Source organism: Barbus barbus (genome assembly GCF_936440315.1).
Source record: "Barbus barbus genome assembly, chromosome: 42".
Classification (NCBI taxonomy): domain Eukaryota; kingdom Metazoa; phylum Chordata; class Actinopteri; order Cypriniformes; family Cyprinidae; genus Barbus; species Barbus barbus.
Window position 1 is genome coordinate 1,907,203 of NC_136720.1, and position 27,073 is coordinate 1,934,275.

General features: G+C 38.0%; 1 protein-coding gene across 1 annotated transcript; it reads right to left on the reverse strand.

Moving 5' to 3' along the window:
- Window positions 1-49: 49 nt before the first annotated feature.
- On the reverse strand, window positions 50-19,680 carry LOC306861446 (zinc finger protein RFP-like; the record flags this gene model as incomplete). Its single annotated transcript, XM_079403692.1, has 11 exons — window positions 50-104; window positions 821-960; window positions 2,611-2,814; window positions 3,093-3,779; window positions 8,527-8,708; window positions 12,743-13,231; window positions 16,049-16,170; window positions 16,251-16,273; window positions 16,344-16,574; window positions 18,585-18,680; window positions 19,279-19,680. 11 exons carry the CDS (start codon window positions 19,678-19,680, stop codon window positions 50-52), a joined length of 2,631 nt encoding a protein of 876 aa, XP_079259818.1.
- Window positions 19,681-27,073: the final 7,393 nt, after the last annotated feature.

A 27,073-nucleotide genomic window follows, 5' to 3' on the forward strand; every position in this document is an offset into this window, starting at 1 on the left:
TTCTTGTTAATTACAGTATATATTAGAGAAAGTATTTCAAAGAATTGCTTCATGCTCCACACTTGTAGGATTGTGGGCTGCTGGAGCCGATCTCATATCTCAGGCTGAAGGCAGGGAAACACCAAGGTTAAATAGCCAGGCCATCACAGGGCTAAATGTATACAAATAAAAAATAACTTTTGTTGTCATTTACTCTTATGACGATCCAAATCCATAGGAACCTGAGCAGCAGAGTTCAGAATGTATCCAAGATGATTCATCCTCTTGATGGGCAGGCCATAGTAAAGAGAGTTTCAGTAGTCTAGTGAGGGAGGTGATAAAGTCTGTACAAGAATTTCTGCACGTTTGATATTTAGAGTAGAGAAGGCAAGCAATGTTATGAAGGTATATAAGCAGGCTGATTTGACAAGTTGATGCGAGAAATAAAAGGTGAGAGAAAAATCGAAAATTACACCAAGATTTAGCACTGGAAGGCCTAAAACACCAGCAGTATTAACCAATTGAACAGAGCGGTTACCAACCAGCAGTTTTTGGTCATTTGTACGGAAGCAATAGGACATTTGAGCATTGATATCATCAACTCGTGTAGATATGGAATTGGTGGGGATGGGAGCAGTGGGTTTAGTGCTGAGTGTCGTCTGAGTCACAATGCTCTGGTGTCTGTCTATCTTCTCTTGTGGAGTTATTGTAATGTACATGTATTTATTTACCCTTTTCTTTCTGTGCTGGGAGTGTTGCAATAGGTGTTTCCATGAGAATGCTGATTACTTTATTAGATTATGGTTCTCTGCTGTGTCTCATTTTCCCATGCCTATTTTACCTCTCCTGTCTTCTTTGTGAACCAAGAAGGGAACTCTGGAGCACACCACAAGAAATAGGTGCAATAGTTTCAATTTTCCTGTAGTCCTCCAGGACGAGATTCCATCTGAACTCTGTACCAGTCCTCTTCTTCTTGGGACTCTGGTGAATGGCACAGAACCTGAAAAAAATAGTCTCAGTCACACACGTACAGCAGCCAGATAGTTCAAGATTCAAGATTTTTATTTGTCACATACACAATTATACAGGGTATAACCAGCAGTGAAATGTAGGTCAGGTCCGCTCCAAGGACAGTGCAATTATAAAGTATACAGATATTAAGAAAAAGAAAAGTAGAAAAAATAAGAGAATAAAATAAAAGATAAAAAATATAAATGTGCAGGTCAGTATGTTGTTGACTTAAATAGTAATAAGAGGAATGTGCAAAAAGTTGTACAGGGTATTTAAATAGCAGCAATATGAGGTAGAGAAAAATTATGAATAGCTATTCATATGGTGATATTAACATGGAGTCATGTGATGTTATGACACAGAGTTAGAGTTTAGGAGCCTGATGGCCTGGGGGAAGAAGCTCCTCCTAAGTCTCTATTTTTGCAGTGTTTGAGGTAGATGTCCTGCAGAGAGGGGAGAGCAGACCCTGAGATGCGCTCAGCTAAGCGCACAACTCTCTGTAGTGCTTTGCAGTCCTGATTGGAGCTGTTTCCATACCACACTGAGATGCACTGAGTCAATACACTTTCTATGGTCCCTGAATAGAAAGTTTTCAGGATTGCTGGTGAGACCCTGAATTTCCTCAGCTGACGCAGGTGGTACAGTCTTTGCCTGACTTTCGTAAGCTGTGTTTGGATGTGTGTAGTCCAAGTCAGGTTCTCGGAGATGTTTACACCGAGGTACTTGAAGCTACTCACCCTCTCCACAGGGCTCCCACTGATCATAAGAGGAGTGGTATTCCAAGCTCTACAAAAAGCATTAATTTCATCTTTGTTACATAAAAAATATTTATTGAAACATTTCTATATTGACAACTATATACATGAAACAGCAAATTCATTTAGAAAACATTCTCATATCTACAACTATATACAACAACTTAAACATTTACAACTATATACAAGACGAGAAGAACACGGCCATCAGCCACACTGCCTACAGCACCGCCGGTGCTGCTGTTGTTGCTTCAAGGCTGCAGACAGAAGAAGAAGAAGAAGGTTTCGGTTAGTCCAGTGGTAATCCAATCTGTCATGTAAGATGATAATTGATTCTACAACAGTTGCAGCATATTTAATATTGTATCACTGAAGGTAAATAAAATATACTTAAAGGGATAGTTGACCCAAAACTGAAAATTTTGTCATCATTTACTCACCCTCAAGTTGTTTCAAACCTGAATTAATTTCTGCTGAACACAAAAGAAGATATTTTGAAAAATGTCTGTAACCAAACAGTTGATGGACCCCATTGACTTCAATAGTATTTTTTTTTTCCTACTATGCAAGTCAATGGGGTCCATCAACTGTTACAGACATTTTTTTAAATATCTTATTTTGTGTACAGCAGAAAAAAGAAATTCATACAGGTTTGAAACAACTTGAGGGAGAGTAAATGATGACAAAATTTTCAGTTTTGGGTCAACTATCCTTTTTTTTGGTCAGTTAAGACCATAATACAGTACATCACTGGTACATTAAGTATATTTCAATTACCTTCTTGACTATGGGTATTTTCCAATGGTGGTGTTGTATGTACTTGGATGTAAGCACAGCAGGTCATAGTCCACACTTAATAATTCACCTGACAAAAATAGTCATGGTCAAGAGGTGCCTCGTGGAGTGCAGACACCTCGTTGGTCAGCGCAGCCCGCCAAGCAGCTCCACTCCGGCTCTCCCCACCATCAAGCTCCACAGGTGGCTGGTTGTTCTCCTCCTCCACAACCTCTTCCAGCACATCCCCGACACCAACACAAATGTTGTGCAAAATTACACACGCCGTCACCACCTATGCGTAAGGCAGAGCAAAAGGATACAAGACTGTTGAGATATGAAAAACATGAACACAGAAGGTAGTGTGACTAGCAGGTGTTAATCATTAACTGTTTTTTTGAGTAGGATACTATGATTTGATTAAGAAATCCACTACAGAAGTATTGCAATGATGTATTACCTTAGGGACAAACAGTGTATGTACTTCAAGTGCTTCTAAAAAGATGCACGCTCAATGATTGTGCGACCTTTGGAATGATGGTAGTTGAACCTTTGCTCTGCCATGCCTCTCACTGGCCTCTTATATGGTGTGATAAGGGACAGGGGTTCCTGTAGACATGGGTAGCCACCGTCAGCTAGGAGAAAATACCCAGGCGGAGGGTCAGTCCCTCTAATGTAGATGGGGCTGTTCTTGAGAATGCGTGCATCATGCACACTTCCTGGGTAACCCACAAAGATGTCAATAAAGCGGCCCTGATGGTCACAGACTGCCTGGAGCACCACTGAAGGGAAAAGCTTTCTGTTGTTGTAATCGTGACCATCAGGGCCGCCAGGACATTTTATTCTAATGTGGCAGCCGTCTACTGCCCCTGCTGCCTTGCCAAATGCTTGGTGATTAGCCAAGCGAGCAAAAATATCCCCAACCACTTGGAGCTCCTCCTGTGTGCGAGGGAAGTGGACAAATTGGGGTAGCACAGCCACCACCTCATCTGCCATCTTGTGGACAACTCTGTGCACTGTGGGAAGAGGCATGCTAAAGACCCTGGAGACAACTCTGTAGGCTGAACTGGTTGCCAGCCAGAACAGGAACACGAGTGTCTCCAGGGTCGGGCCCCATCCGTGCTGCCTGTCAGTCTTCAGGGCCACCATCAGCTGTTGCATGGCCTCTCTACCCAGCCTGAAGTCTGGCCGAGTGTCCTCCCCTCCATAGTACCGCTGCAGTACTGGCACTGTGGCATTGATGGCACTGTAGTGCCGAGCCTGTACAACATGTAGAAGAGAGGAAGGTTTAAGTATAATTTCAGTTTTGCCATTTATTTAATGTTTATTAAACATATCAGCTCAACTGATTTGCACAACTTGTTTGTGAGATAGGACAAGTCTTTAACAAATAGTTGTGAAATTATAAATATTTTTAAATATTACGCAGTTCTGTTCACTCAGGCAATATAATCGTTTTAAATCAATAAACTCCTTTTAATCATGTTGATTCTTTGACTGTCAAGTGTGTTTAACCAGTGCGGGTCAATTTGACATAATGGATGTAATTATTTTTAAATGAATGATAAGAGCGTTAACGTTACTTACCATCCCACGTCGGCAGAGGTGGCGACAAATTAAAATTCTCCTCCTTCGAGCCTGACGTCGATGCTGCCTCACCATCTCCATTTCCATATCTGAAAAAATGCTGTACAGCAACCAAACCAGTAATGTTTGCACTTCCATTTTTCAGCGCCAAAAGCGGACCGTTTCACTGACGTAATGACGCAATAACGTGCACTTGCTAGCCTGTTCCATTTACGTGTTCTCCGAATGCTTAAGAGGAGCCTCGCCTAGCCTCTGAAGGAAGTGACTTGGAAGGACCAGTCCTGCCAAGGACGTATCCTTGACATTGAGAAACACCTACAGTTTCATGATTCTGAAAAGGACAGAGACAGACAAGGAAAGATGTATGGCCAAAGGCAGGGCAATAGAAGTTGTTGTGCAAAAGCTACTAAAAGATGAAATTCTGTAGAGTTCACAACAGGGGGAGGATACCCCCTAAAATTGTCACTGGCTATAAGCAATTTGGACTCACAATCGAAAAGGTGTGAGAGACCGGTTACATCTGGCCATGGCTTCCAACATCTGGACCAATGTTGCTGGAGCCAAGCATTATAATGGAGAATCATGGTAAGTTCTTTCACAATAATGTTAACTCTGGTTGTTATTTTGAGGAAAAAATGCTATGGATTTCCCTGTGAACTCAAAATATAATTTGGTTCCAATATGACACTGTAATTGTAGTACTCAACAAACTGCAAGCTTTATAAATAATCACACAGAGGTCAGTGTTCATCAATGCTGATGTAACTGGAATTCATTTAAATACCTATGAATAGGCTTATATATTAAAACATGAATCCACGTAAACATGTTGTCTCGTGTTTACTCAAATGCATTTATGTGTTTGCATGAACATAACTCCTCAATAACTCAAGTCTTGCCTTGTCAGCCCTCAGGAACTACTAGTGACCTGGACCATTATTTGAAAGTGAAAAACACGTTTATTCCTCTCTGCATGATGGATGCACAAATGGGTGTGCAAGAATAAAGCACTGTGCAAAATATGTCTTAATTAAACTATTTTAAAATATATGTGGCACAGCCACAAGTGGCTATAAACCTAGCCACAAAATTCTGTATTTTGGAATGAAACACATTCAACAAACTGTGAGGAGAAACTGAGCTAAACATGAAGGTTAAATTAAACATTAAAAAATATGAATAATAATAAAAACAATATTTTAACAATTATATTGTAAGGATAATCTGAGAACACGTCCTGCACAGGTAAGAATGTACATACAGCCACATGTTATTTATTTTATTGTGTAATGTCTATAGCTCTCCACACTGGTTGCTGTGTGCATAACTGTAGGCAACTTCTGCCCTTTTTCAAACGTAGCACGTCATTTATTGTACGCTGTGTTGTCACAGGCTTCCAGTTCAGCAATGGCACAATAATTTTCCTGTCCAGACAGCACTTGTGGTAAGCCTCCGTTTCGGTTGCTCCTTCATATTACTTGCTCTGAAATTCTGAAAAAGAACATTTTGCTAGATTATACTGCATTATTAATTAAAACTACATCACTCTATTCTTTCTTATAACACTAAAATCCATTCATCTTAACAGTTTTCTCCAAAATATCATTATGTTCTCAAAGCATATACAGTAGGCAGACTCTACATGGGAGTAGCATATCATACATTACAGAAGAAATTATATTAATAAATAAATATACATTTGTTTGGCAGTAAAGGCAGACTTCCTGAATCCTGAAGTGACCGAGTATAAAGCCACAGCCACCCATGCATATTTGAGGGCTTCTGAGTATAATAAATTATATGTAACTGTATAATATAATACTATATGAATTATTAAAATATACTGTTAATTTACTATTGTGCTACACCATAAGATGGGTTTAGGCTAGAAGGGATATGTATGGTGCTAATACAGTGTCATTTTTGTCACACTGTACAACAATAATTACTATTTTTTCATTCTTGTAAAAGGTAGGTGTAGGGTTGGGGTAGGTGTAGATGCTAATAAAACACAATCTAATAGGTAGAAAATTAATTTCATTGCTCGTTTCCGGTCGGAGCTGTATATCTAGCCACAACAACCCATAAAATGTTTTGTATTGAGCCAATGTCCTATACAGCTCTGGCGGTTGTCATTTAGTCATTTTTATTAGTGTAGTGCAGTCCCATTATTCCTGAAGAAGTCTCCATATGTTTTGAATGTCACCCTTATCGGACACTGAAAACTTTAAGTTTATGGGCATATCCTTATCTGTAAATGTCACAAATTCATGCAAGCATTTCCATTTTTGCATAAAAGCTTGTGTTGTTTAAATCTTTACTGAATGAGCTTGTCAGACAGACAGAACACAGGGAGACAATAGAGAATGTGACGTGACGCTACTCTACGCGTTGCATGCTGAGGTGCCACCGCCATTCTGAGAGGATCACCCTCTGCTACAAATGCTGAAATTAATACAGATACCTGCTTATCTTTCGTTTTTGCCTTGAAGTAAAATGTTCTCATTCTTCATTGTATCATTTGCAGGGAAGAGAAAATATTTTATTGCTTCGCATGACAATTCGATTTTTCACTTAAGTTTTGTAGAATTTGGTTTACAGTGTTATTAGCATGAAAATAGTGTCACGCGCTGGACATTTCTTTCGCTCAACCTGGCAAAGACTGAGCTTCTTGTCTTCCCTGCCACTACAACTCTACAGCATGATTTCACCATCCAGTTAGATTCATCAACAATTACCCCATCAACTTCGGTCAGAAATCTTGGTGTAATCTTCAATGACCAGCTGACTTTCAAAGACCACATTGCAAAAACTGCTCGATCTTGCAGGTTTGCATTGCACAACATCAGAAAGATCAGGCCCTTCCTTACACAACATGCTGCACAACTTCTTGTCCATTTCGTGGACAAATTTGGGCACGAAGGTCTCAGGTGTGATCCCTTTTTTTTTATTTTTTATAAATGTCATATCACCATCTTCGATAAAATACAATTATCAATTTATGCAATTTTGTGGTGCGGTTTTTTTTTTTATTATTTACCTCTAAAATTGACCATATTTTATTGTAAAATATTTTTGTTATATTTACTATTTATTTTACTTCAGTAAAAAAATTATAATAATAATAATTCCATTAAGTTCAGACAGCCAAAACCTAAAAATTTGGTGACATCTGATGGTTCTGTATAAAAATATCAAACATTTCAATGCCACTATTTGGCTGTAGTATTCAATGTTTTTGTGTGTGTGTGTGTGTGTGTGTGTGTGTGTGTGTGTTTGACACATTGAGAATGTTGTATAGGCTCAAACCTTAATTTCTGTGTATGTTTCATCTGCATTGTGTTGATTTTTATTGGACAATTAATTTCCTATGGGTGCCCATTTTTGGACACGAAGATCAAATTAAGTTAGGAGTTTATTTGTTTTTTCAACCACTTAACATTGTTGAATCGAGTCCTCTTTTTTTTGTGTGTTCAGGTGGCAAACTTACGAAAGGTTGCCAAGTCTTGAACCGCTCAGATTAAGTAAACTATTTAAAAAAAATTAAATGATTTTGCCCAAATTTGTCCCAAAGGATGATTGAGGGTTAAATCCTGATTAATAACTTGATTAACAGTCACTCAAAGAATTCTCTATTCTACCAGCAGACATGAACAAATATGTTTTATTTCTTATACAGCTATGATTGCTCTTGGCTAATTTGGCTGTATTAGAAAATCAATAACAAAACAAATAGGGAAAGGGAAGTGGTGTGTGGCCAAGTATGGTGACCCATACTCAGAATTTGTGCTCTGCATTTAACCCATCCAAGTGCACACTCAGTAGTGAACGTTTTTATGACCCCAATTAGAGGGTCATAAAAAACAAAAAAATAAACTCACACAAGTTTGGAACAACTTGAGTTTGAGTAAATGAGTTTTCATTTTTGGGTGAACTATTGCTATAAGACAAGTGAACGTCTCCTCTTTAGTGTGATGCCTTATGAGACTGTAAAGTTTTTGTTGATCTGAAAGACTTTTCTCAGTGATGGCAAATGAAAGGCTTTCTTTGATGTGAGTTATTACATGATTCTTACGTAGTTTCCTGTCCAAGAAACTCCTTCCAAGCTAATGACATATACAACTGTGATCTAAAGGATACTTTACTTCTGAAACCAGTTCCACCATGAGGGCACGTGAAAGACTGCTTTACAGTGTGAATTCTCATCGAGTGCTTTTTAAGACTTCCTTTTTCAGTGAAACTGTTTCCACACAGTTCGCAGGTGTAAGGTTTTTCTCTGGTGTGGCTTCTACTGTGCTTTTTAAGGTTGGATTTATTAATGAAACTCTTTCCACATTGCTGGCAGTTGTAAGGCTTTTCTCCAGTGTGGATTCTAATGTGCTGATTAAGGTGTCCTTTTTCGCTGAAACTCTTTCCACACAGTTCGCAGGTGTAAGGTTCTCTCCAGTGTGACTTCTAATGTGCTTTTTAAGGCTTTCTTTATCAACAAAATTCTTTCCACACTGAGGGCATGTGTATGGCTTTTATCATGATGTTTCTCATGCTGAACTTTGTTTTCCATTCCATTCAGTTCTTGGCTCTCCTCTTTCTGTGGCATCAGGCCTAAAGCAAAAAGAGACCAATACAAGTTAACTCCACAAAGCAACAGACATCAGTACATTTAGATATGTATAGCTTCAAAACCATTAACGTTTATCAATACTACTAACTAAGCTACTGAAAGAGGTGTTGCCTGTAATCCTCTTCTCAATATTGTTAACTTAATTTGCTTTCTTTAGGAAATGTCCCAAATATGTTGGCGGTTATCAAACTCCTTATGAAAAAGTTGACTCAGGAGAACTGTTTAATCCTGGAATAACTGGATTCCTTGCTCCTTAACCCTACAAATGACCCGTTTTTGGCATGCAATCATGGCTACATACATTCCTCCATGTGCTATTAGATCTTATGATAATGTAGACCATGACATTCTCTTGGATAGCTTTAAAATTATGTTGGCATTTGTGAACAAGAATTAGCATGGTTTATGTCTCATATATTTGACTTCTACCACTTTGCTTGTGAAAATAAAGAGATCTCATCAAACACAAGTATGGAGTCCCACAGGGCTCAGTATTAGGTCCTCTGCTTTTTATGCTTGTATAAGTTTCCTTTAATAGACAGTGGGTCTCATTTGATAAGCAAAAGTACATGCAAACTTGTGTGTGAAATCAGCATACAAATTTTCACAAACAAATCATGATGTCGAACACTTATTCTACAATTACTTCTAAATTTACAAACAAATGTAGCAACAGACTGCCTGACTTTGCCACTTCATGTTAAGTTTTATTTTTCTTTGACCAGCTGACCAATTCAAATTTAGTCAATCATGCCTCTTCTCACTGACTAACGTTTGGTCGGCTACCGGGGGGCAGCCCTACAAGTCAGGACACATTTGAACTGTACAAGGTACTTTTGGAGCTGAAGGCCAAAGAGATGCAGATCCACAACCTGCTGGAGAAGCACACCATGGATAAGCATGAAAAATCTTAGAAAAAATCACTAGGAGCACATTCTTAGAAATGTGGGTGTTCCCTTTTAAAATGATCCTAAAAGGACAAATTTTAGAACCTAAAAAAAAAAGTAATTCAGAAAGGATCTTAACCTTTAAAAGAGGTCTTAAAGGGGTCCTATTATGCTCTTTACACAGTCTTGATTTTGTTTTGGGGGTATACTAGAACATGCTCTCATGCTTGGTGGTTAGAAAATCGTATTATTTTTCACATAATTTACATTATTACAATACCTTTCTCCCCAGCCTGGCACAAACGACTCGATTAGTTCCGGGTTTGATGAAGGCCCGACTTTCGAAAAACGAAATGTGTTGTGATTGGTTAGCTGTCCCAGTGCTTTGTGATTGGCGAACAGCGTTTCAGTATTGCCAGAACAGCAAGTTCATCAATATTGCCATATCAGTTCAGACCCCGAGAATATTGAACAAGAGGATCGTACAGAACCTTTGCATGTACGGATATTGCAAGACATGTTAAAGTGGTAATGTTATAGTTGTTGTTGTTTTTTTAGGCTAAATCACGTTTTAGATGGGATGTCAACAACAGCTTAAAAATAACTGCATTGACTATGTACAGATAAGTGCAACGGTAATATGTATTATGTTTATTGTTCTTTAATTCTAACATTATAACATGAATTGCACTGAAACTGTTATACAGTTGAATTTATTTATACCATAGTCCCACATACTTGCACTATTTGTGGCAGCATATATATGCAAATTAATTATCTGCCAGCGGTAGTATCTCATTTTGAAGAATATTACTGAATGTACAAATACAGTAACCTGTAATATTAACGTCTCTATTCATGTTCAGTTGTTGTACAAGTACAATGATTGGTCAGTGTAGTATTTGTCCCGCCCCTCCTCCATCGATTGGACAGCTGGGTAAAAAGTGACAGTGATAAGCACTGCGTTTTACCCAAAGCTAAACAGCAACTTATCAATTCTCAGCTACAAAACAAAAAAAACTGAGCAAATGAACTTAAATAGATTTGCATTAAAGGATTAGCGCACCCAAATTATTTAATCATTAATTACTCACCCTCATGTCGTTCCAAACCCATAAGACCTTAAGATATTTTTTATTAAATCCGAGAGCTCTCAGATCCTCCATAGACAGCAGCACAACTGCAATGTTCCCAGGTCCAGAAACATAGTAAGGACATCAGTAAAACAGTCCATGTGACATCAGTGGTTCAACCATAAATTTACAAAGCTACGAGAAGCCTACGGTTGAACCCCTGATGTCACATGGACGATTTTACCGATGTTGCTGTATGTCTGTTCCAAGCGGGTGATTTTTAACTTATAATAATTTAACTTCTTGATAATTATGTCATGTAATGTCATGCGCCTGACAAGTTTTATGGATCAGGTCAGGTATGATCAGGTGCTTAAAGCTTGGATAACCCCTTATTTACACTGCACACATCTGCGGTGCATTATTATGTTTATACCAACCTACAGCATGTTTCAGAAGCAGCTCTCAACACTGCTTTGCTAAAGATACACGCCTACGTTTTAGTCACATAACATTGGTTAATGGAAACGCCGTCATTTCGAATCAGTTTTTTTTAATCAACATTTATAAAATATCTCAAATGTTTTGCACAAATCTGTAATGTAAACACACCGATTGTTTCTCATTTGGTCAGATATTATTTACATGATTTATTTTAACCCTTCATGTGTTTTAATTTTTTTTCATATTTAAAGATGAATAAATGTACTTGTTTTCTGATCTGATATTCATAACAGCACTCTTAACTCATGTGATTAAATATTGTATCATGATGAAAGATGAAAGCAGGAAGATCGAGACCTGGGGTCTCATTTATAAATGTTGCGTATGCACAAAATAGGCATAGAAATATGCATACGCAATGTTGCATGCACATATCGGGATTTATAAAAAATAAACTTAGCGTAAATATGTACGAACCCTACGGACATTCTAGACCATGCATACAAACTCTTTTTCCTGGCATGAAAAAAAGTTATGAAGTAAACAATGATTTTAAACTGTTTTCATGTCAATATACACATTTACATTAAATATTCCACTCTTAATGGAGATAAGCACTGACATTAGGCTATATAAAGTCATTGTGATAAGTTAAACCAAAATTATATTAATTTAGACATATTTGTAGCGGATGCACTTGATTACTTTTCCTGTGGCATGCTATGTTTTAATGACAGCGAGGAGTGCTATAGGTGCACAATAGCTCATCTTAAAACGAAACGGCAGATCTCATTTTATGAGAAAATATCAATGATGCGCACTTACTTTGATATTATGGTGGACACTGCTGGATTCGGTGGTCGAACGGTCCATTGTCCGTTTTGAATAGGACCAATGATAACAGCTTACTGTACAACAGCCTGTTGATGCCGTGTGAAGGAATATCCAAAACATTATGAAAAATACCACTGTATTTGAAAGATACAACTAGAAGAAAATGATAAGATGTGCACATTTCCTTTTTAAAATACTTTGTCAGTGGCGTGCCGAGTCAAACAATTGTATTTCCACTGCATAGGTTTCCACTAAAATAGCTAAAACATGTTAATCTTATCAGCAAAACTGCATAAATTTAATTTGATTAGTTTAAAACAATTGAAATACTATTTGGCCAGTGGAAATTAATGAGATCAACTCTATTCTAAAATGTTTATCTGAGAACTGTTTTAATGGATATTTTTATATATGTATTCTAAAACATAACAAGGATACTGGATGATTTTTAGCAATAAAAATTAATGTGTATGTAACTAATGGTATTTATAGTCCGTATCTCATATTTCCTTAATGTCTTGTACCTCTGACTGTGTTAAACATGGTGTCACGTGGATGGGAATATGCATGGAAATGATATGCAGATAAGGTTATGCATAGTAAAACTAGGCGTTGTAAGCTCCATATGATTTCGGAGTGGACACAATCTTCCCGACTGGGATTTATAAAGGTTTTTGTGCAGGTTCTGACGTATGCATGGTTTTATAAATCTGAAAACTTTTGTGAATATCTACACTTTTAGGATTAAATTAGACCCCTGGAATAACAATTACTGACTATTGACTGGTAAGATCTTCAGAGAGTCAAAACAACAGAAGAATGGAAAGAGTGTGTGAGTGAATGTGGTTGTGAATGTGTGTAGATGTGTGTTAGTTATAGGATCAGAAAATGACACCATTCCTTTGTCATAGTCCAGATACACTCTTACACAATCAAGCTTCTGTTCAAGACAAAAACCAGAACCTAAAAACACACCGTACTGATTATACTGCACACACCAGACATTAGTGTCAAAGAAACCCCATCCCTTCCTCTGGTTTGATGCTGTAGTTACTCCAAGTCTCCAGCATGAACTCTGTTTAACCTCTACATCCCAGCAGTGTGTTCCTGAGTTAAAACCCTCTGAAGCCAGGACACATTCATAACATTCAAATCTCTCTGGATTATCAGGAACAGGTTGATTGTTCTCGCTGTTTGTCACACTAGTCAGATCATCAGACAGGACGAAACATGGATTTGCAGTGTTTGGATCCAGAATCACAGGAGCTGATGAGACACAATCAACAGATGCTTTTATTCTGATGTTCATATAATGATCAAGAGTGCACAGAACACAGATTATTGTATATTACGACCCTCGTCCGGTTAAACACTTTAGATGTTTTCTTCAGATCACTGTCAGTAAGTCTCTGTGTATCAATACTGAAGGTTAAAGTCAGAAACTGAGTGACACACACTATAAAGATATTCAAATGATTTACGCTGTAATTTATATTTAATTAGGAGAAGAAATTTGTATTTAGTGCTGTCATATTCAAACGTGATAAACAATAATAATGCCAAAGAAATAATGTTTATATTCATATAATTTCCCTCAGTGTTTCTCTTGTATAAATCACAAAGCTCTTTACTGAATGCTGCCTAATTATTAAAAATAAATAAACAGTAGGTATTATTCCACAATAAGATATAATAATAATAACATCTTGCTGATATTGTTCATTAAAACTGTTTTACTAAATTATTAACCCTTAAAAGCATACAGTGGTGTGGAAAAGTGTTGGCCCCCTTGCTGATTTTTTATTTTTTTGCATGTTTGTCACACTTTAATGTTTCAGATCAAACTAATTTAAATATTAATCAAAGGTAACACAAGTAAACACAACATGCAGTTTTTGAATGAAGTTTTTTATTATGAAGGGAAAACAAAATCCAAACCCACATGGCCCTGTGTGAAAAAGTGCTTGCCCCCTAAACCTAATAACTGTTTGGGCCACCCTTAGCAGCAACAACTGCAATCAAGCGTAATTCAGCCACATTGGAGGGTTTTCGAGCATGAACCGCCTTTTTAAGGTCATGCCACAGCATCTCAATAGGATTCAGGTCAGGACTTTGACTAGGCCACTCCAAAGTCTTCATTTTGTTTTTCTTCAGCCATTCAGAGGTGTATTTGCTGGTGTGTTTTGGATCATTGTCCTGCTGCAGAACCCAAGTTCGCTTCAGCTTGAGGTCACCAACAGATGGCCGGACATTGTCCTTCAGGATTTTTTGGTAGACAGCTGAATTCATGGTTCATTTAATCACAGCAAGTCTTCCAGGTCCTGAAGCAGCAAAACAGCCCCAGACCATCACACGACCACCACCATATTTTACTGTTGCTATGATGTTCTTTTTCTGAAATGCTGTGTTACTTTTATGCCAGATGTGATGGGACACACACCTTCCAAAAAGTTCAACTTTTGTCTCGTCAGTCCACAGAGTATTTTCCCAAAAGTCTTGGGGATCATCAAGATGTTTTCTGGCAAAACTGAGACGAGCCTTTATGTTCTTTTTGCTCAGCAGCGGTTTTCGTCTTAGACTGGGCAAAAATGGCCTGCATGGCAGAGTTCCCTTTCTTATGGAGGAGTCATGAACACTGTGAGGCAAGTGAGGCCTGAAGTTCTTTAGATGTTGTTGTGGGGTCTTTTGTGACCTCTTGGATGAGTCGTCGCTGCGCTCTTGGGGTAATTTTGGTCAGCCGGCCACTCCTGGGAAAGTTCACCACTGTTCCATGTTTTCTCCATTTGTGGATAACACTTTTTCACACAGGGCCATGTGGGTTTGGATTTTGTTTTCCCTTCATAAAAAAACCTTCATTTAAAAACGGCATTTTGTGTTTACTTATTAGACATCTACTTTCTTAGTATTCCTCAATCTATTCAATTTAAACAATACAACAAGAAAAAATAATCAAATAATAAAACAATGTTTGTTTTCTGATCATTTAAAAAAAAAAAAAAAAGTGTATAGGGTCACTAGAGACCCATAATGTATATTTTTCCTGTGCAACAATAATTAAATATCTGATGACTCAATAAGTGCAACTCACATTTATTCCACAAGGTGGCACTGTTTGATAGACAAAGATGACGTGATGTTTAACTCAACATACACGTAAAACAAAAGAATACCAGCAGCAAAAATTTAATTGGGTTGAATGGCTTTACTGCGGAGCAATTGCCATAAATCAAAATATTGAATATGAAGTCATTGAAAAACGCTAGTTTTGAGAATATGGTCGAGATTGCGAATATGAGCCAGATGCTGAATGTACTGTGGAAGACTCTGATTATGACAGCGATGGTAAAGTCATCTGCTCAAATTGAACAAAAATGCTTTATTTTATTCTTTTGTAATATATGGGGAGAGTTTTTTGCTATTGCAGCAGTTAAAGATTCATCCGTGCTGGATATATAGGTCCGGGACCCTAACGACCCGAAGATGTAATAATGATTGGCAAAACATCCATGCACACTTTCACTAAAAATGAAATAAAGCTTTAAAAAATTATAAATATTACATGAATATTAGATGAAAATCTAAAAGCTACAATTAAATGAAAATTAGAAGTTGTTTTGGCAATTAATTTAAATAAATTATGTTGAAGTAATAAATGAACTGAAACCAATTTTTTTGTAATAATACAAATTAAATTTGAAGCTAAATATAATTTTTTTTTTTATAATAAAAATCACATAAATTACTTAAACTAACATGTAAAAATAAAACTTAATTCAAAATATTTATAAAAAATTAAAGTAATATATAAACAGCATTCATTATATGGGAAATAGAAACTTGTTTGTGTAGAAATGTGGCAATCTGATCAAATAAACAGCCCAAAAACTGCTGAAATCACTTCTGTGTCTTTCATTATTTCTACAAGCAAGTTGTTTGTTTTGGTGCAGTAGATCATCTGGTTCTTCACACATAGGCCTAATGCTGAAATCTGTAAATATTCCCCCTCCTGCGTTATTTCCAGTGTGTGTGTGTGTGTGTGTGTGTGTGTGTGTGTGTGCAAGCTCAGATCTTCTCAAGACTCACTGTTCTGGACGATGTCCTGCATCTTCTTCCAGACTCTGAAGGGCAGGTTGCCCAAGTATCGTGGCACATGAATCAAAGCTCCAGAAGGCATCTGTGGATCCGGCTGTGATGACATCTGGAGTCTGGAAGATCATTCAGGATCAGAACTGCACTGGCTTTGGATCAGAAGCAGAGAGACTAGAGACACCAGCAGATCACTCACCTTTCCATTGAGCCTGGAAACTCCTGCAGAACAAACACACCATTGATCATCAAGAACTCAATCAATCAATCAATCAATGATATGAAATCAGACCTTTAGAAAGCAGACTTTTTCACTGGTTTTCTTCATCTCCGTCTCTTTGATTGTGTGTGAAAGAGCTGAGATGGATCTGTTCATCTCCTCCAGCTTCTCCTTCATCATCTGCTTCTTCTGCTCCTCTTCCTCCCTCAGTGCGGTGATTGCAGCTTCTTCTTCATCTCTGAGAAACTGATGAAGCTTCTCAAACTGCTGTTTAATCTGATGCTCTGTGTGCTCAGCTTGAGACTGAAATCAAACCACATGTCTAAGATAAACTGGGGTACTGACATATAACTAAGGTTGGGTATCGTTTGAATTTGATCCATTCTGATTCTTATCAATTCATAGTTTTGATTCCAATAAGATAAAAAACCCAATATAAAGAAATTAAGTCAAACATTTATTCTGTCTTTTTACAAAGCATTCTGTTGCAGCTAAATATCATTAATAACAGCCAACAGAACACTTAGGCCCACTAGAGGAGCTTTTGCCTATGCTTTTAACAACAAACCACAGCAAAAACAACGACTAATATAAATTTCAAATATTAAAGTGTTAAAGACAAATAAACAGTCAGTAATAAGATAGGAACAAACAAATCAATTAGCAATAGCATAAATAAATACAACTGTACCAAATTTCAGGTACAGAAAAAAAAGTTATTTTCATAAAATATAGATGAATGAATTAAAGTTATTCAAAATATTAAGTCAAGATCAGTGAATGATTTTCTTTTGTTCTTTGATTAACATTAATGACAGGCAGTGCGTTTATTAGGCCGCTGTCTAGGCCGAACGCACGCAGATCTAAAAATACTGTACACGTGCATTTTCTTTCTCATCTGTTTACATTCACTTAATGCAAAAACGGCTGTGTTTATGATGATATACTGATGTAGTTGTAACGCATGGAACGATTAGAGAACGGACACCGGCTCGGAACCCGCACCAAGACTGCTGCAAAGTCACTACAAGGCAAGCCTGCAACTATTAGCTGAAAAAGTGTTACAGTTAATGCTAATGCTTACGGTCTGGCAGTACGTGGGGAAGATTTCTTTTAATGGATGTCAATGGAAGAGAGGCTTCACTACGCTGAATAAACAGCTTTTTAGAGGAAATGGCTTATCATTGAATGAATCGACAGCAATCTAAGACTTTCCATTTCTTTGCTCTTATAAATTCCTTGACTGAACTGCAGGGTGTTTTGGGTCATTGTCCTGATGCAATATGAAGCACTTCCCAATCAATCTGGTGGCATTTTCTTGAATATTGGTAGGCAAGATGGTTTTGTACCCTTCCAAATTCATTCTGCTACTGTCATCTTTTAGCATCCAAATTGCTTGCTTTTCTCTCAAAGTCAGCTCCCTCATCTTCATCCTGGTTTGTGTGTGTCATCATCGAATGCAGAAATAATGGATATAACTGATACGACACATTCCCTGCTTTTAATATCTGAAGAATTAATGCAACAGGACACAGCTGATCACTTAGAAAGACCTGTGAGGCTCCAATACTTATGCTCTCATCAGATAGAGGGATGAACTCTAAAAGTGCTGAACTTCTTAGCTGGTAAAACATCTCTGTGTTGAATCACCCAATAATAAAATGTGACATTCTGTAGTTTTGTCTCATATTCATCTTTTAATCATATTTGCAAATGTCTTGACTCCACAGCCAACAGAGCAATTTTGTCTTTACTCTTCCAATACTTTTGGAGGGCACTATATATTTAAAAAAAATACCTTGCTACGTGTACTGTGTTAGGCTAACAGTTGCACTTACATATTGTTGCTCTTTTGTTAGTTTAGATTGCTTATATTGTCTTCATTTGTAAGTCGCTTTGGATAAAAGCGTCTGCTAAATGACTAAATGTAATGTTATTGGTTAAGGCACACGTACTCCAAGTTAGCCGCTATGCTTTCTCCAATAGCAAGTAATAGAGACCTTCTCATCTCCCCATAGTAATACAATCTCTGACCGCTGTTCTTTATGCTTGTGCTGCAAACATGTGCTCTGCATGCAAACAAGGCACAAGTTATTTCTGTTCCTGCACTTCAATCATTAAGCAGAATCAAAATGTCTTAACGAATACCCGATTCTGGAATAATATCCTAGATATAACGGATCCAGAAGCAGACTGCTGCTCACCATTTACATATATAATCAATTAAAGTATGTTATATTAAATATATCAGATCATAACTGTATATAGTGATCCTACAGCTGTAATGAAAATGACTCAATTCTGTTTCCTCACCTTGATGTATTGAACTGTTTTCTCAAACTCTCCTTTCATTTTTTCTCTGTGTTGAAGTTTCTCCTGTAATGGTTTCAGTGCTGTATTGAGCTCCTCCTAGAATTGAACAAAATTAAATCCATTAAACACCAGATTACTGTGAAAAAAGAAGAGAGGATGATGCAGCAATGATCAAAAGTATTTGCCTCCATTCTGATTTCTTCTGTTTTTGTTTTTGTCCGGTTTGAATAGGACCAATGATAATAGCTTACTGTACAACCGCCTGTTGATGCCGTGTGAAGGAATATCCAAAACATTATGAAAAATACCACTGTATTTGAAAGATACAATGGTGTTAAACACGGTGTCACGTGGATGGGAATATGCATGGAAATGATATGCAGATGAGGTTATGCATAGTAAAACTAGGCGTTGTAAGCTCCATATATGATGATTTCGGGGTGGAGACGCAATCTTCCCCTGACTTTGATTTATAAAGGTTTTTTTGCGCAGGTTTTGGCGTACGCATGGTTTTATAAATAAGAAAACTTTGTGTATGCAAAATCTAGCTTTTGTGCCCACGTACACTTTTAGGATGAAATCTATGGAGAATTTTACAAATGAGACCCCAGATCACTGCAGCACTGATCAATCAAATCACCACTTAAATAGGACTTTTGCAACAGCATGAAGTTGAAACACTCTTTTGTCTTACCTTATATGATGAAACAACTTCACTGATGGGTCTGAATTTATGACTGTCATGTTTTTGTGAATTAATACACACTAAACACATCGGCTGTTTGTCCTCCAGACAGAAGAGTTTGAATTTCTCACGGTGTAAACTGCAGATCTCCTCAGATCCTGATGGCTGCTTTTCATTTCTCTCCTTCAGGAACGACTCACACACGTTTTTTAACACAAGATTAACAGGAGGATCAGATCTTGAGGATCTTCTCCTGCAGACAGGACACTCCTGGGTTTCCTTGGTTCTCCAGAACTGTTGAAGACACTCTTTACAGACACTGTGACTACATGATAAAACAAGAGGAGCCTTGAAGATTTCACAGCACATGGGACAAGAAAGTTCTTCTGCAGATACATTTACTGAAGCCATTTTCACTGTTTGAGCTCCAGCAGTCTAAAGTTTACTTTCAATTTCTGAACGATGGTTTCAAAAGTGAATCACCATGAGAATCACAAAGATCTGCTGTATATTTGGAAAAAAAATTCTCAAAAATCCTTCTTGAAAGCTTTTGTCTTCGTTCTCCACTGATTCGTTTTTGCTGTTGTTGAGGCATTTGAGAGCCAGTATGACAGAAAAGAGAAACAAAACATCATATTAAAATAGAGTCAGAGACATTACAATTGTGAGTGTTTTCCCAGTTAACAATAGTTTGTTCTAAGAACATTTCCCAAACATTTTGTTTTGGTTTTGGTGAAATGTCCAGTGGTTTGTAGCACGAAGCGAGATGAACAAACTCAGAGTTGCAGAGTACGTTTTGAGTTGACAAAACCTGATAAAGCCAGCCTGGTTTAGACCAGGCTCACAAAGTTTGATATAACATTCTCTGACAACTCAGAATTTGAACCAGAGTTTGTGATTAACTCTGGAGCGTGTGCACCTGAAAGCGTGTCACGTGTAGCAAACAACCAATCACACGGTACGTGGTGACCATCAGCAAAGCGTCAGTTTGATTCACTTCTCGCAAGAGTCAGCAATTCACTTTTCTGCTGAGGATTAAGAGATGTTGTTATTAAAAATGTAATACATTTAAATGCATTTACAAGCCAGGAATAAACACTTCTGCTGCAACAAAAGTTTGGCAGCAGAAAGTGAAATAGTGACAGTGTAAAGAAGTACTATTTGAGAGAAGCAGTCAATCAGTGGAAGTTAAAAGCACTTAGCAGGAAGTTAGCAGCCCTCGTGTGAAGACCGAAGAGTTTAAAGACCATCGACTTCTGTTTCAGTTTTTATGACCAACTCTTACTATGTGTTTCCATATCCCTACTATTACTAGCACTCGAAAACCACTCATCACACACTATAGGCAGCGCGATCCTAACAACCTGTGCGCTTTGCCTATGTCTGCTAAAACACTACTTTCTTTTTCTATTGGTCTCTGGAATTGTCAGTCTGCAGTAAACAAAGCAGATTTCATTACATCTATTTCAAGTCATTAAAGACTAAACCTCATGGCCCTGACAGAGACGTGGATCAAACCAGAGGACACTGCTACTCGAGCAGCACTCTCCAATAATTTCTCATTTTCCCACACTCCCCATTTGACTGGAAGAGGTTGAGGTACTGGTCTGCTCATCTCTAATGCATTCCTTTACCTTCTCTGGGTATTAACAGCTCCTTTGAATCACATTCAGTCACTATTACCCACACTTTTAAAATCCATTTTGTAGTTGTTTATCGACCCCCTGGAGCAAAGGTAACTTCTTGGATGAATTAGATGTGCTGCTCTCAACCTTTTGTGAGTATGGTACTCCAGGGCTCGCAAAATTAACAAATCCCTGGTAGTTCAACCTTCGGGCAGGTACTCTTCAGAGTTTGGTAGCCCGAAAATTAATTTAACTAGCCCAAATATATATTTTTTTAAATATACAAAATAAGATAGGAGTCTAAATGTCAATCAAAAATATTTTCAATACATAAATATCAACAAATATGAAGGAAGGAATTTTATTTCACTATTTACAGGGTATATGCAGAATTTTAAAAATAAATTTAAGGCTATTTATGACCCATTTTAAGAGCTGCACAAGTAAAATGAACACAGTATGAGCAGGGTTGGACAATGTCTATGGTAACATACAGTACTAAGCCATAAAGGAAAGGGAAAGGGAAGTGGTGTGTGGCCAAGTATTGTGACCCATGCTCAGAATTTGTGCTCTGCATTTAACCCATCCAAGTGTACACACAGTAGTGGACATACACCCGGAGCAGTGGGCAGCCAAGGCTACAGCGCCCGGGGAGCAGTTGCAGCTTTGGTGCCTTGCTCAAGGGTCTCACCTCAGTTATTGAGGGTGGAGAGAGTGTTGGTTATTCACTCCCCCCCACCTACAATCCCTGCTGGACCTGAACCTTCGGGTTACAAGTCCAACTCTCTATCCATTAGGCCACGACTGCCCCTACAAAGAAGTGCCATTGAGTATCATTGAAGAACACCATATGTAGCCTTCTAACAGAAGTCCAAAATTATATAAAAACAGTTGAATAAATAGTCATACCTTAAGGCCTGGAAAGATGAACCCCAAAGATTGTAGACATGAATGACCAAATTAATTTGTTATTAAATTGTGATACTGCTCCATCACTGAAAATGTGCAACTTTTCCATGCTTGGATTTTTTTTTTCATGAGGTCATCCACCACCTTGGACAGAAATGTTACAACAGCCTTCTTTCATCATAAATATCTCCAGTGAACGACCATTTGTTTTGTTTATGTTTATCACTGCCATGCCGCCAGGAACATGCGTTATATCACCTGTTTAATTTTTTAAATTTTCACGTTGTTTAAAACGTCACGTTCATAACGCAAAATTAAAGTGAAGGCAAACAGGTATATTGGGGGCAAGACAAAAGAGGAATCCAAAACGGGCGTGAGTCAGTCGACACCGAACGTTATCCAGAGGGCTTGACAAGAGGGGTAATCCAATAACACAGGCAATTGTCCAGGCGAGGTGCAAACACAGTCCGAAACAGCAAGGCAAAGAGCTAATCCAAGATACACAGGCAAGGATCAGGTAACAGGCAATTACAAGACAAAACTAGACTATGAAACTAGAACAGGCTCCGTAGAGTAGCTATTGCTAGGAGAGTGATATACGCTAAACAAAACTCCGAAAAGAGGAAGTCCAAGGCTTATAAAGCGTGTCTAATTGGATGCAGCTGTTTGTATGTAATCAGTGCAATGGATGATGGGAACTGTAGTCCGGAGTGACATGTAACAGTCTGTGTAGTATGAGAGTCAATGTAACGGAAGAGTGACCTCTGGTGGCAAGCGGATGGAAGTCCATGGACAAATTTGGTGACAGAAAAAGAAATTCTCATAGAATGTATTCATTATCAATACATTAAACCATCTCTTTATATTTTTCTAAACTCCTGAAAGTAGAGTCCAGACATCAGTAAAGTATCAGTCTATAAACATATTTTATTAGATGAGGAAAATACACATGCGTTACGGACGTGACAAAAAAAGAGAAAAAAAACAAGAGTTTTTGGGAGAAAACGTATTTTGTAGACTTTCTGTGATTTACAATGCACAGCCCAGAGGCAACCATATTTGCCAAATGGAAAGGGTTGACTATTCACAAAACATAAAATATACACATTTTATTTATTTCAATATATTAGTTTTTGTGTTTCAGAGGAAAAATCAATGTTACAGACGGACATCTCTCTGTTACGGACGTGACAGTTTTGAAAGTGGAATTAATCAGACTATGGAAATGCATAGCTATAAAATGCTTTAAAAACTTTAACAGAGACGTCTAGCGGGTATTTAATAGGGATGCCCCCCTAAAGCTAATAGGACTAATCCAATGAGCTTCAATATATTCCGCTCTCAAGCACACGCATAAAGTTTGCCACCAAGCACAGGCAAAAGTCACCTAATGATTATGAATGTGTCGGAAAAAAGGAGATATTTGAATTATTTATTAATAAACTGGTGTTTATGAGTCCTTGTCGGCTGCAAAGATGAAATACACAATAATGACTCTCATCTCCATACTGGACACGCCTTTAGAGAGAAATGCAACCTACATACAGATTGCAATAATCAGGGAATATTTTGTTTTTGAATTGGGCCGTTTAAAAGTAGACATTTTAAACATTCTATAGAGACAGTATATTTCACATGTCTGTGAGGCAGCCATACGCGGTTTCGGATTTAAAAAAAAAACCGCACTCCAGATTCAGAGATGGCAGAAAGTGCGTCCTGTTTGTTTTCATTATTTTACAAGAGCAATGTTTTACTTACTTACTTACTTTACTTTTGTCATTTAGCAGACGTATTTGTCCAAAGCGATTTACAAATAAGAAAAAGTAACTAAAACTAAAAGTTACAACTCTATAAATACTATCTACCCACATATTTAAGAAAATAAAGAAATGAAATAAAATTGACACATGCATATAACAACATTTCAATAATAAACATATAAATGAAAAAACTCAAATAAAAAGCGATACTTCTATCCCTTGCCGGTGTCCCTGCAGAAAAATGCAGATGTCAGAAATGTCAGAAAAATGCAACTCATTGCACGGGCCCTTCCCAGCATGCAGGTGCATTCCATAGCCTACTCCGTACAAACGGGTTTATTAAAGTTTTAAGATGATCTAACGGACCTGCTCCAATTCGTTGATCATTATTGTTGATAAAAATTAAACGGATTTCGCTCTTATAAAAAAACTTGTTTTAATGACTAATTTATGGATTAAATAATTAAGATACAAAACAGGCTAAGTAAAATATGCTGAATATATATATATATATCTTACAAATATTTAGCTTAGACTGCAGTTTCACATTTTGCGTCTGCATAGCGAAGTATATTACACTAAACAAGATGTGTAATGAAGAAAAATATTTAGACAAAAATAAGAAAATCTTTTTTTACATTAGCTAACATATTTAAGGGCTAACGGCAAACTCATATTTCTTGAAAGCTGTCCTGCATGGACGCGAACACATTTGAGATACGGTCATACAAACGGACGTAGGCTATGTAAATTAAATAATAACAATAACAACAATAATAATAATAGGGCCTAATAAGAATAGCTTTTGCCTTGAAAATAAAGTGAAGTGACATACTGCCAAGTATGGTGACCCATACTCGGAATTCGTGCTCTGCATTTAACCCATCCAACGTGCACACACACACAGCAGTGAACACACACACACAGCAGTGAACACACACACACACACACAGCAGTGAACACACACACACACACACACAGCAGTGAACACACACAGCAGTGAACACACACAGCAGTGAACACACACACACAGCAGTGAACACACACACACACCGTGAACATACACCCGGAGCAGTGGGTAGTCATTTATGCTGCGGCGCCCGGGGAGCAGTTGGGGGTTCGGTGTCTTGCTCAAGGGCACCTCAGTCGTGGTATTGAGGGTGGAGAGAGCGCTGGACATTCACTCCCCCCACCTACAATCCCTGCCGGCCCGAGACTCGAACCCGCAACCTTTAGATTACGAGTCCGACTCTCTAACCATTAGGCCACGACAGAGTAAAAGCAGTGCAGTTGTATTGCGTGCACTTAATTACACCTATTTGCAATTGACGTTTAATTCACGAATTGATCAAGGATAGCCGGATGTGGCCCAGGGGCCGTACAATTCCCAGGTCTGATCTACAGTATGGTTGGTAGCGCAATGTTTAAATGCATTAAAAACACATCAGTGAATCAGGCCACTTTATTTCTGCCGAACACAAAGGAAGATATTTGGAATAATGTCATTAACCAAACAATCTCATCCACCATTTACAACCATAGTAGGGAAAGTAAATCGGGATGAGATCTGTTCAGTTACTGACATTCTTCCAAATATTTTCCTTTGTTTCGGTGTGTTCAGCTTGCAATTGTGTTAAGGGCTGTTATTTTTACAACACGTGCTTAAGATTTTCGTCCAATCACAATGCACTGAATCAGCTGGCCAATCAGAGCACACTGAGCTTTTCGTAAAGAGGGGTTTGTTGAAATCAATGCATTTTAGAAAGACTGGGCATGGATGAGCTACAATAATGTACAGTATGTGAAAAATAATAATTATTGTGAATTATTTTTTGAACATTAACTCATGCTTACATATTCTGTTACACCCAATACACAAAATAATGATCTTATATTAAATAGCATCATATGACTCCTTTAAAAAATCGGTTACACTTTATTTTGATAGTCTGCTTTAGACATTCTACTAACTATAAGTAACTTTGTAAATACATGTCAACCAATTCTCATTAATTTGCAACTACATATATACAACTCTCAAGAGTAGACTTAGGGTAGGTTTAGGGTTAGTAAAATAAGTTGACATATACTTGCAAAGTTTCTCATAGTCAGTATGTTGTATTGTGTTGTATAAAGTGTTAGCAGATATTAAGCAGACAGTCTACTAATACTCTAATGACTGCTAGTTGACATATAGATGCAAAGTTACTTACTGTTAGTATAATGTTTAAAGTGGACTATTGAAATAAAGTGTTACAAAAAAAATCTATAAACAATGTATAAATAATGTTTTTGTTCTAACATTTTGAGAACTTTATGAAAGACCAGCTAACTTTGAACAAACATTCTATTAACATACTGGAAGAACATTCATTTAAAGGGGGCATAACACACAAAGTGTCACCCAAACTCATGTTAATCTTGAGTATCTATAGAGTAGTAATGTACTCTTCATATCTCCAAAATGTCTTTAGTTTTATCATATTTATAAAAGAAAGATACAACTTTACGATTCTCTGCGAAAACAGCCGAACTCCTGGAGGCGCGCCATGGGCAGAGCTAAAGAGTGACGAGCACTTAAGCGCCGATTGCCAACAAACACAGACATTTGATGCCATTTCACTTACCGTCTGCAGTTACGAATCATGACTGGAATCTTTTATAGCTGGGACGGCTCCATCTTTCGGTATCAAACGATGTGCAAAACCAGCATTGAACTGAGCCTTGTTTATAAAATGTTCGTCAACAAACACACTTGCAAAACGTCTCAGGTTACTTATGTAACCATGGTTCCCTGAGAGTAGGGCATGAGACACTGCGTCCTCTAGGGGTCGCTATGGGGAACGCCGTTAGCGTGAACCGTGTCTGAAGCATACATACAAAAACACCACATGTTGGCCAGCTACAGCCTATGATGTCACTACTGGCGCGACCACATTATAAAGGGGCACGGGGAAAATACGTCATTCACTTCTTCGTCTGAAGCTTGCATCCGAAGCATGGCACCGAATCTAGAGGACGCAGTGTCGCGTTCCCTACTCTCAGGGAACCATGGTTACATACGTAACCTGAGAAGTTCCCTTTCGAGGGAATTTCAAACTGCGTCCTCTAGGGGTCGCTATGGGGAACGGAATACCCACGCCACCATGCTGAGGGGGGGCAAGCCAAGCACAAAAGGCGAGCACTAAGTACCAACTCTACCCGGCTAAGGGAGTTGCCCCTGGGACGGTACGACGGCTGTCAGTGACATTATCCCCTTCGGCCAAAGGCCTGAGCTGCATTCCCCAGAACTTACCTGTTAGGGGCCGGGCCTCCTGGACCCAAGGTAGAGCTCAAAGGCTTGGAATCAGAATGCTGCTCCCTACCGAGATTCCTTTAAGGGGATAGGACCAAGCGCCTAGGATAGTAACTAAGTCTTGGCCTGTCACCCAGGGGCTACTGCTTACTCTGCAAGAGTTCGCTGAAAGAACTATCTCAACAGATACTTGGTAGCAACACTCTGTTCAAGAA